The 13,068-nt window shown below is 34.8% G+C and overlaps 1 protein-coding gene across 1 annotated transcript in view; it reads right to left on the bottom strand.

Annotated features, from left to right (window-relative positions):
• The window catches only part of LOC150095001 (TBC1 domain family member 13), a 247,989-nt gene that overhangs the window by 98,539 nt on the left and 136,382 nt on the right, over window positions 1–13,068 (bottom strand). The window contains exon 8 of the mRNA XM_090411093.1: window positions 6,922–7,053. Coding sequence (XP_090267219.1) covers window positions 6,922–7,053 — 132 coding nt within the window. The remainder of the gene's footprint in view (window positions 1–6,921; window positions 7,054–13,068) is intronic.

Genomic DNA, 13,068 nt, shown 5'->3' with positions numbered 1-13,068 from the left:
ATTACGTGCGCTCCCCTAGAATTTACGGGCTACCAAAAATCATAAAGAAAACACCCCGCTAAGACCTATCGTTGAAGGAATTGATAGCCCGACGTATCACTTAGCCAAAAAATTAGTGGCAACACTCAAGGAGTTGGTAGGTCATTCCCCCTCCTATATCAAAAACACACAACACTTCATAAACATCATCAAAGACATTACATTAGAAAAAGATGATTTATTAGTCAGTTTTGACGTCTCTGCCCTCTTTACGAATGTCCCAATCAATGACACAATCCTTCCCCTACAAAACAAATTCCCTCCAGATATCACGGCGCTTTTTGCGCATGTATTACGGTCGGGTTATTTTGTATGGCAAAAAGCCTTCTACTTACAAAAAGAAGGCACAGCCATGGGCTCGCCATTATCCCCCCCTATTGCTAACTTTTACATGGAACATTTTGAGCAACTTGCTCTAGATTCCTCCCCTCTAAAACCCAAAGTCTGGCTTAGATACGTTCACGATGTTTTCGCGATCTGGTCCCATGGCCGCCAGACATTAGACACATTCCTTAGCCATCTAAACAAACAACACAAATGTATACAGTTCACAATTGAAATTGAAAAACACAACACACTTCCGTTTCTAGATACACTTGTCACACGTCTTCCCTCGGGTAATCTTTCCTTCACTGTTTACCGAAAACCGACACATACGGGACAATATATACACATAAATTCCTACCACCACCCAACACAAAAACTAGGTGTCATCAACATGCTAAAAAACAGAGCTCAGACGATTTGTTCCAGTGAACAGGCACTGAAAGAAGAGTTTAAAATTATCAGTAATAACCTACAAAAAAATGGATACAGCCAAAATACTATAAACAAAATTCTCTACAAAACCACAATAAAAAACAAAGACAAACCAGACTACAGTAAAACTATAACCATTCCCTACATTAAAGGAATATCAGACAAAATAAACAGAGTACTACAAAAGTACAACCTCAAAGCCACCTTTAAACCTCCTGCAAAATTAAAAAACTTACTCAACTCATCCAAAGAACCCACTCCCTCCACTAGCTCACCCTGGAGTATACCGAATTTACTGTACTTGCAACATACCATATATAGGAGAAACAGGACGCACTATTCCTATTAGACAAAAAGAACATAAACGACACATTAAATATAATAATTATGGTGAAGCTGGCGTTTCTGATCATGCCCTGAATACCTTACACAGAATTGACTGGAAAACCACCAGCTGTCTACATCACACTAGAACATGGTATGAACGGAAATTCAAGGAAGCCTGCGAGATTATCAGCAACCACCCCAATCTGAACAACAATGATGGTTTAAAAATCCCAAACATATGGAAGGCATATATTCGACCTTCCTCACCAAGAACAACTATTAACAGGACTGTAGAAAATCTAGTATTGTAAATCAAAAATAGGAATTGTAATACTAAAAATAGGACACCAATTGTTTCTGAAAGAAAACCATCTAAAAGAATGTTTATTTCATTGTAAAAATAGAATTTAGCTTGATGTAAAAAAAGTTTTATTTTATTTTATTTTTTATTTATTTATTTTTTTTATTCACCAGAGGTCACGCCAGTAGAATAACATGTGATCAAATCATTGTTTCTCTAGCTTACAGTTAATGATGTAACTCAGCTTGTTCTGTATACTTATGTACGCTCCAGATGATGATCTTGATGTGAAGATCAAAACGTCGGGATAATAAAAATGTTTTTTTTAACACGGTTGTAAATTCCATAAAATTTTTAAAATGAATGCTGATCACCGTGTAACCCTAAAAGAAAGGATGCATTCATTATGTAAAAATTATGGCAACAACTACTGTGTTGGAATAATAGCTTTAAACTAGAATAAAATAAGCATACTCAACATTCTGAGATACTATATTAAGTTCATCATAAAGAACATGTACACGTTACATAATTCTAATATTATGCTAGAGCATTCCTACTTTGTTCAGGCTAGGGTCAACAGCTGATCAAAGTAGGAATGCAATAGTGTACTGTAATGAATCAGTATGTATCTTGTGTGTGTGTGCACAAAGTCCGTGTATCCCTGTGGAAACGGTGTTTGCATTCCAGTGCTAGGTTGCCTGAAGAGAGCATTCTAGGTTGATTCTAGTCACTGTCTGGAGGAACTTTTTCTAAGCCTATTTCAACCAGTTCCTGAGTGAGTTAATCTCTGGCATGGGCAAACAGGTTTTTTTCTCCTGCAAACTCAGATTTTTCATCCCATAAACTCTACAGTCATATAGGACTATAGGACTCACACTATTTGAGACAATAATATATAGTGTTAGGAAACACAAGATGGCAGCAGTTGCACCAGGTGGCAATTAATATTACTAAAAGTATTATATCAGCTATTCTGTGATTGGCTAAGTAGATGTCAGCTGTTCATTACTCTTCAAAAGTTAGTTTTGGCTAAATGACCTTGACCAATCCCTTTGGAGAATAAACAGACAGCAGATATATACATGGTTCAAAATTCCACGTACAAATTTTGAGGGGAGGTAGAGAACATCAAAATCAACCATATTCACATAGGAAAGCATGAACGGAAATGCCACCAGAAGGTACTAACAGGGACACAAAGATACAGAAATAACACAAGGCAGTAAGTAGTGCAAAAAACTTTATTAGGCGTAACTGAACAGTTCAATAGTAGTTGAATACATAATATGGTTTCACATCAGGTGCTCAAAGTTACGACGATTAGCAGTGATGCATGCCTGACACCGAAAATGCATTGATTGTCATACATTTTCAAAATACCTGGAGTTTCCCGGATATTAGCAGCGGTGATGGCAATTCTTGCCAAGAGGTCCATGTCAGAGGCAACAGGCATTTTGTAGGCCATGGCTTTAAGGGTCATCCACAGAAAGAAATCAATGCTTGATAAATCAGGTGAGCGTGGGGAACATGCGACAGGTCCACCATGCCCAATCCATCGAGCCCCAAAGGACCTGTCCAAATACTGACGCACAGAAATGCCAAAATGGGCTGGAGCCCCGTCGTGTTGGAACCACATCTCCCAACGCACAGTCATTGGAACATTGTTCAGTAAATCTGGCAGAACTTCTTCCAGAAAGGTCCGATACTTCTGGGAGTCTAGTCGGACTGGTAACAGGTATGTTACCACCCTGTTTGGGCAGGTATCGTCAGCGACGATACCTGCCCAAACATTAATGGCGAAGCATTGTTGTACAGCATGTGATCACACAGCATGTGGGTTCAAATGGGCCCACACATGAGCATTGTGGTGATTGAAGACCCCTTCGCAGGTAAATGAAACTCCATCCGTGAACAAAACACAAGTTGGAAAATCTGGATCTATGGCACTTTTCTGCAGAAACCACTGCACGAATTCCACACGTTGAGGATAATCTTTTGCCATCAGTAACTGGACCTGTTGTAGATGAAATGGATGTAAGGATTCAGAGTGCAAAACATGCAATACACTGGATCGAGATACTTATATAGCAGAGGCAACGACACGTGTGCTTTTCTCTGGATTATTGTCCATCGCATGCAATACCTCCTCTTCCATGGCGGGATTTCACGACCGTGGCCGCCACTATCATGCCTGCGATCCCTGAATGATCCATAGTCATACAAATTCTGATGCAAATGCACAAACATTTGGTGATGCGGTACACGTCTGTTTGGGTACCTTTTGCGATACATTCATACAGTGGCTTGTCCATTACCATCAGCTAACCTGTAAATGAGGTGCATGTCTGCCATTTCAGCGTTCATAAAATGATGAATGTTCTTCGTACGACGTCGAAAACTTGAATGAGGAAGCCCCAATTGCTCACCTGGGCAAACAGCACCACCTATCACTTTCGGGTGGTGTTTCCGGTCATGCTTTCCTATGTGAATATGGTTAATTTTGATGTTTTCTACTCCCCCCTCAAAGTTTGTATGTGGAATTTTGAACCACCCTGTATACCACCCTATGTGTGTGTGTGTGTGTATACCTGATGATGACCTTAATATAAATACTGAATGTCAAGTAGTTACTATTCCAACACAATAGTTTTTTTTTTTTTCTATAATTGCCATAATTATAAATAATAAAAGCAATGAATCAACACAAGGTGTGTCTCAAAATGTTGAGATCACACTCAAGGTTATGATTTGTTATAAAATTGGAAAGCATGAATTTTCTTTTAGCATACAGCTTAGCAAATGCATTATTACTTATTCCGTATTCTTCTCAATTTCATTTTAGTTCAAGTTACTATGAAAAGTCAATTTCAAACAAAAAAAATAGATTACATGCAAAAAAAAAAAAACTCACTATTTTTTCTAGAAATATGTTCTTGATTCTAACTTCAGTACCATTTCCATCTCCAAACTGGTTTCTTTTTTTCAAATAAACTGATAAGACAGAAATGCCGAAAATTATACACAATTGTTCATATGCTGACCAGAATGCTAGATAATCCTAATATCTAAACATACCCCCCCCTCTCTTTTTATATCAGTAATCATTCTAAGTATACTGTAGATGTCGTTCATATTTCAAGAAATTCTGATCCTGTTCTGATATTGATTTCTCCTCCCTCAAAAAAATATGGAGAACAACCATTCACACAGTCACTATTCACCTCATTACAAGAATACTAAATGGGATTATTGTAATTTTATTCTGGTTGGATTATTTCACTTCAAATTCTCACTACATATCTAAAATCTCAGTTCAAAAACTAAGGCATGAACTGGCTTGATAATAGTTAAGAATATTATAACTAGCTTTCTTCAAAATTGCCATGTCAAATAATGATTATGGAAAGATGAAAAGTAGGAAATTGCAGTATTCTCTCCCTTTTCATCCAACTGTTTCAACTTCTTTTACATCATTATTACCCAAACAGGAAGACAATTTTTTTTTTGATGTTCGCTCTTTTCCCAATTTCTGCATTTTTTCTCCCTAGATCTTATTTAGAAAGAAAATGTTCCAATACTATAAACAACCAATGCTATTAAAAATGATTTGTAGAATTTTATCATACAGAATAAATATCTGCTCTTTTTACTATTTTTTTTTAACAAGTATAAAAAAAATATTTTATTTAAAGTAAAGAGCCAATAGGCTTCATTTCGGCAATGTAAAACATTATTTAAATTAAGGGGATATTAAATCCCACATCGTTTTAAAACCGAATAAGAAACTCAAAGATCAAAAACTCAAAAATAGCTACTCACTGATGAGATTTCAATAAAGATCGAAACTGGTTTGGATAGTGACCTCCCACCATAATGTATAACATCATACATCTTCTAGGAGATGGGTTTTACATTATGGAAAATACTAAGAATAGCAATAAGAACTTTCTCCACCTTTGCAACGAGTTGCCCTAGTTTGTACTACGTACTTGAACTATGTGCTTTAGCTTACGCTAGTAGTCGCCAATAAGTTTATAGTTACTATATTCGGCATGAAACTCTTTGATTCCGATCTTTGAGTTTCTTATTCGGTTTTAAAACAATATGGGATTTAATATCCCCTTAATTTAAATAATAAAAAAAAATAGTTGTGGCAAGTTATAGAAAGAAGAATGTGCAATTTACATAGTATAATAAAAACATGAGGTCCAAAGGTTATTTCCAAAGTTCTGTTCTGCATACCATACTGTGTTGTTAAATCAAATATTTGTTTAACAAAATACATTTACAGGCCTTCAACATAACATCCATTGTGCCTTAATAATGTTGCTCAATATTTGGGTAAGTCTTACATTCCTGTCAAGTTTTTTTTGATATGTCTGATCACTTCAGCAGAAACCTTGTTAACTCTAGTGGAACATTTCCTATAGCATTGTTTCAACTTAGGAAACAGACTTAAGTTTGGATAACACATGTCAGGAGTATATGATTGTGGGAGGGGGAGATGGAATGGAAATACTTATTATTACTTTTTTGTAAGATTAATTACTTCATGTGAGCTGTGGACTTCCACCTGATATGATTCAGATTCTTCCTCAATTTTGAAGTCTTATTTTGAAGAACATGAAAACCAGAAACAGAAAATAAGAACACTATATTCTTACTCAGAGTCTGGCTTACAACTGTGAAGGTAGAAAACTATTATATCATCTCACTGGCCATGCATGTACTGTGTATACAGAAATTTTGAAATAGTCCTCAATATCAGCCACGAAATATTCATATCAAATTATATATAGTAATTATTGTTCTTCCGTTTCATAAATATTGATGTTATATAAAGGGTATAGTGATATAACAATCTAATAATCCTTGATACTTGGCATGCCTTTAAGATCAACAACCTGCCTCAATTGGCAAGTAAACCATAATTTTAGCATAAGGTGCCTAAACATATATTTGCCTTATGCCTAAATATATATTTAGGCATAAGGCATAAAGCTTTTCCAATTCTATAAGATTGACTAACAACTTCAAGTGAAAAGTCTTGATAAAGGTTCTTCATGTCCTAGATGAGATTCAAACCAAGGTCTTTCTATCTAAAGGGCTTTGTCGAAACTGACTGAACTAACAGAGGCTCTATATAGTGATATTATAGTGCACATAAACATACCACTATGAATATACTACTGTATTGTCAATTAGCTTTATTCAATCTTGGTTATCTAAAATCTATATTTAAGCTGCAAGATAATGAACAGTACCTAGAAGCTTACATGACACCAGTTCAATGATATTTCTCACATGGATTCATGTTATTTATTTTACAGTTTAACAGGATGACAGAAAATGGGACAATAACAACAAACAAGTATTTGAGGTGATATCACATGCTTTGAGTAATGATTCAATCATACTAATAGACAAATATGAGAAACACTCACAGTATTTTTAATATTTCATAAAAGAAAGAGTCAACAAGGTCTTCTCACCTGTACATAACCCTGGCCAGGATTGAGTTTTGCATAGATAAAAAGGATCCTTTCCACAACTTCCCAGTGTGCTTCTTGTCCTTTTGAAAGATGCTGGTATTCTTCCTGAGCTCTCTTTTTGAAGAGAGAAATCTAAAATTGATAACAGTTAAAAAATACATTCGTATATTGTTATTTAAATACAGATTGAATATTAAAATTGATTCTTCAAAATTTAAACACAGTTATTTAAGAAATTCATTGTATTTACTGCATGTGATAATGAAATAGATAATACCAAATATGAAAGATACATCTTATTGATTACAGTAAACCATACTAAAGAAATTTATCCCAAGTTTTTAAATATAATATAAACACTTTTCATCAATTCCTGATATGTACTTTCAGTAGGCATATACAATAGCACTTCATGAAAGAACATTTAAATCAATACTAACTTTCTATTGATAATTTTCTTCCAAATTAATTTATTTGTCAGGACATCCACATAACAAGATCTTATATTTTGATCTTCTAAGGCACTTTTTATTGTAACAACTCATCCTCCAGGGCTTCTTTTCTTTTTTTTACATTCTGGCAATAAGCACCCATTCTTTTAACCTTTCAATCCCATTCTGTTTAATTCTGAATATCTCCAATTTTGATATTAGGCATGGGCACCCTTGATTTAACATCATATCATCTTCCTGCACCTACAATTCTAACTGGTGACTTACAGATCAAATGCAGATTTATTGCTCAATATAATGTTACTTTTATACCATATAATTATAGCATTTTGAACAGCTTCAAAAAGCTATAATTATATGTCTTTTCCAGAACTACTAAACTCAAATAGGGCTTTGTTATACTCACATGATTTCTCAGCATTTCCTTTAAAAAATGACCATGACACCCTCTATCTGAATTCAGTCTCCTGTTCTCCAAATTTCTATTCTACAATTTTTCTTAGCCTTTTCTCAAGTATGCTCATAAATCTTACCTGGAACACTTACTAGGGAAATTCTCCTGTTCATGCTCACATTCAGTTTTATCACATTAGATGCATACAATGAGAGATATATACTGTAAACAACTGGAATTTGACCTTCTGACTATGACTTCTGGAATTATGAATTTTTCTCTGCATTATCACAGACAACATATTTGGAACTTTCATTATGATTTCTTCTTTTCCATGACTACTTCTAAATTCCTAAGCACACCATGAAGTTTTGATTTTTCTATTCTTGCAGACAAATTCAGCATATTCTTTCCTGACTGAATCAATGTTTTCTTCAGAGTTTAGCAGCAAGTCTCCAAAGTTTGATTCTTGACTTCCAACATTTTAATTTTTTCTAAAGCAATATTTGTATTAAGTCTATAGTTCACCTCTGAAAGTTGCTTGACTGATTCTTTTTTAGGCTTTCTTACCCAGTTATTTGTTCAGTATCATGATCAATTTTATCCTACTCAACATTAACTGGTGATATCACATTCTATTTTAATTCCCTCATGCTGGGAAAGGATTAAAAATACTACTTAATTTTTCTGATATTTTGTCTCAGTCACATAGACATCTTCAAGGAAGCACAATACACAACTTGTCTCACTCTCTCTCTCACACACACACAAAAACTAAGTGAAACACATGCACAAAAGACTAGAATCCTAATTAGGTGGTGTACCCTCTCTGTAGACTTAAAACTGGGACCTCAAATGATTAATGTTTCCCATATTTCTGGAAGTTTTTTTTTGCATCTGTTTTTATTCAGATTAGGCTGATTTTTGAGACCAGCTGCAGATTCTAAAAACAGTCTTTCTTCTCTTCTAAACCTGCTGCAATGAGCTGGTGGTTTTTCTAATTGATTCTATGAGAAGAATTAAGCTATATTTTAAAATCTTTTCCAGTGTTGTTAAACTCCTTTAAGCTTCCTGTGTTCCTCCAATGATTTCTCCTGGAAGAAACTGGGAGGAACATGAGTTCCTTCCAGTTTAAGCCTTAATGGCTATTTTAGTATCATACACTTGTCCTGTATCCGTGTGTAAAGATATCGCTATCAACAGTAAAATAGTCAATGAGATTTCTTATTTTTGGATTTTCTCTCCATTTGAATTTGTATGTTGTAATGGCTATTCCATGTGCTGAACAGTATACATGTACTACCCATTATTTTCCAAAAAAACAGTTCTGTATGTTTGCTACTCTGTTGTTTATATCTACAACAAGGTCTAAGTTTTCCCTTTTTTGTCATCTGCGTTCTCTAATGACTCGAAAATTCCTCATTTCCTTAGCAGAAACTTCTGTGAGACCATAGGCAAAAATAAGTCATTGTCCAATTCCTTAATTTTGATGTTTGCCTACATCACTTGACTTGATAGTCTGCCATTCAAGATTATTCTCATGCTAAATGTAGAATGCCACAGCTGCTCCTTCCTTTTCCTGTTCATTACAGCCCGAATATAATATCTTGTATTTGTTTTTTTAATCCTTTGAGTAGCACATGACCATGCATCTATCCTAAAACAGTACTGATGTATATATATGTTCAAATTTTAACTATAGTAAAGCCATAAATTTAAGTTACTTTTTGAGTTTATGCAGGGAGGTGCTGCAATCTCTTAGAAACCTTTCCATTTTTTTAATTGATTCATACACCATAAAAGATGAGATATATATTTTTAAATCACCACTCAAAGAGTTAACAGAATCACATCTTATCTTCTTTATTTCAGTAATGTCAATTATATCAATCTTGCGTTTCCCCAGCCAAAAGGCTGTGGGTTTGAATCCTGCCATGGGCATGGACGTTTGTGATTGTCTGTGAAAATACTAGTGGGTGGGCAGTAGATGGCATTGGTATAGTTGCAGTTTGTCGTAGGTGGTGGACTGAGTGGTGAAGAAAGAGCTGTAGAGTAGGTGCCCTCCCTCGATGTGTCACGTAATAGTAAGATCACTATTGCATTAAACTGATGGTGCCAATCTTGAATTTTCTTGGTGCTGTGGAGCTTACACATTTTTACCAATATACAATATGTATTATACGATGAATTAATTAACAAAAAATGACTACACTTTTAATCACCATTTCTGATGCAAATCATAATGAACATGCTAAGGACTGGAAGAATTTCTTTTTGAGTTTGGCTAATAAATTTTCTTGATGACCAATTCATGCTTTTCCTTGTTTCATAAAAAATTTTTTTGTTGGTTTAAAATTAGCATGAATTAATTGGAGGAGACAACCACATCATGTAAGAATGAAATACAGAGAAACTGGGACTTCTGACAACATCCAAACTCGTTCCCATGGTGTATTCTGTTATACACCGGAACACCGAAAAACTTTTATTCTATATTAGTTTAAACAATGTGTGCATTATGATGCTATGGTACAATCAAATATGTTGAATTGGTGTCATCCTGTTAAGGACACTTGTTTTTTCATGGAAACCATAAAGATAATAGTAAGTTAACTATTAGAAAACAACATCTACAGAACTGCATCCCATCGAGGAAGAATTCTTTGTGTCAAAGAATCTTGTTGCATATCTAAACAGCAGAGTAGAAAATGAATCACAAACAGAGAAATGTTTTGGGAAAATATGTAAAAATAAACATATATACCTGCTGGATATATGTTTATCCAGCAGGTATATTAAAAATAAATACATCCACAAAAAAAGCTTGAAACCTATGGTACTGTGGATATTGTGGCTAAGGATTAGATAGTTGTTGGAAGTTTTTTCAACTTGGTTATACTCAGTGGTGAGCTATGGAAATTTTAAAAAAGGGCTCGTGCATCATCGAGAAAAAAAAAAAAGCCTAACTTAGACCTTATATTTATATTGTGACTTTGCAGAGCTTCTGACAGATATGATAATTCCTGTAGGATATCAATCTTTAATGCTAAATCTTTTAAAAATTCCAAATTGAGAAGTCGGTTTAAAAAGCCCTTACATTTATCGTTCGATGCAAAATGCTTGCATAAAGCTGGGTAATTTCTCCACAAAGTAAGAGCCATTCGTAAACTGCAAGCTGCCCATCATGGTCCAAACACACGGCCGATCTTTAAAATCTCGATATCAAGGTCTTTTGCAATCGTATTTAATTCTCATTGATTTTTTGGTGATTGATGATAAAAAGCATATAATTTAGCCATAAATATTTCGAAATGATTTATTTCTTTAATGTTTTTTATCAAATCGTCTAATGCTAAGTGTAAACGATGAGTGCAATGCCAAATCACAACGTTGGGAAGTTTTTGTAGAAGTTTGATTGCAACACCTGATTTGTTTCCTACATTGCACTAGTTCCATCAGAACAAAATGCAATGAAATGATTTTTTATATAGTTATCAGAAAATCCATATGAATTTAAAGTAGCAATTATAGTAGCATGTATACATTCCACGGTGGTATTTTCTAGTTCTACAAGATTATTAAACAAGAAGAACAAGGGCTCGCAAATTTGAGAAAAATTTAACAAAGAGCTCGCGGGAGCCCCCACGAGCCCCTTATAGCTCACCACTGTTATACTATAAATTAAAGATGCCAATAAATTATATTCTTGGTTTAATCCTTTATCCAAGTGTAAGCAAACAAAGTTTGCACCTGAATTATTTTCAGGACAGGGCAACTCGTATACAGAGGCTAATGATGTCACATCACAATCCTTTGAATTATTTTGCCAATTTTTGCAATATGCTGCCCTCTGAATTTCAAGTCTCAGCCCACCATCGCCCCCAAATCCCTAGCCTCTTGAATTTCAATTCAGCACTATCAGTGAGATAGAAAGTGTGTAATCTTTTAATCTTGAAGTTCATTACTGTGGTCATTACAACTATATTGTCCTCCTCAGTTTTGCATCATGAGCAAACAACTGAATATCCTTCTTAAATGATTCCTTATACCATTAATATACAAATTTAAGAGTAGTGACCTTAGTACAGAGCCCTGAGGCACTCCGCCAGTCATGTTCATTCACCTTGATTCCACTCCATCATATACTACTCTCTGATGTCTGTCAGCCATCCCCAGCATCCATGCCGCCAACCTCATATCCATTCACATTTTGCTCAATTTATGTAATAGTTTTCCATACAGTATTCTGTCAAATGCTTTTGCAAAGTTCAGCAGTATAATGGTGTAACTGTTTCCTTTATCCAATTCTGCTGTCACTTTATTATTAAATATGAAGAAATATTAAGGCAGAATCTACCTTTTACAATATAGTGCCGTCCTCCATAGTATCATATTCCTATCTACCCATTCCTGAATTTTACGTTTAACTAACTTTTCCAGTACTTGAACCACCACTCCTGATTGGTCTTTAATATGTTACTTCTGTGAAACAACCTTTATGTAATAGAACTATCTCACCTTCTTTCTACTTCCTTGGAACCTTTGCCAGAACTGAGACCTAGACTTCAACAACTTTGTTAGAGGTATTTCCAGTTCTCTTGCATATTCTCATAGCACACAGACCAATGTACAGTTCAGTTCCACTGCTATCTTCACACTGATATTTTTCAATATGCTGAGCACCTCCAGTTTGTCTACCTCAATTCTCACATCATTCTCTGCCACATCAGTAACTCCAAAGTCTCCATCTGGGTGATATACCCTTGCAAAGTGATCGCTTAGTGGCTCAACTATTTCTTCTGCTTTCTTTTTTCCAACATCAGTACTGAGTAAAATTATCTTTCCATAATCATTCATTCTCTAACTCACTACATAGAAGATCCTTTCTTCGAGCCTTAGTTTTTAACATCACATTGTTGATACGATGGCATTTCTCTTGTTAAGTTAATTCTCTAACTTCCATTCTTTCTTGGCATAAATATATTACTAGTATCTATATTGCAGTATATATCTTCAGCATCAAAGAAATTTAGGTTCTGAAATTAAGTTTTCCATGTTTATCTTCAGGTATTACTTTACCTCTGAGCACTTATTAACGTTCTCCAAATTACAAATCCATCCAACCATTGAATACTTTATAAGGATTAGATAATTTAGGAATCCTGTTCTAGAAACCAAATATGGAACTTTAAAAAGTTGCTTATTGATCCTCAGGTCTGAAGTTGGCTAACAAAGGATGTTGAACACACTGACCAATGATAGAGAGGTTATTATCTCTTGCTTTATAATGCTATGATTCGG

The sequence above is a fragment of the Typopeltis vanoorti genome, chromosome 21, assembly GCF_054136105.1.
Source record: "Typopeltis vanoorti isolate ZY-2024b chromosome 21, IOZ_Tvanoo_1.0, whole genome shotgun sequence".
Taxonomy (NCBI): domain Eukaryota; kingdom Metazoa; phylum Arthropoda; class Arachnida; order Uropygi; family Thelyphonidae; genus Typopeltis; species Typopeltis vanoorti.
Note: the sequence above shows the minus strand (reverse complement) of the source record. Positions and strands in the feature narration are given on the sequence as shown.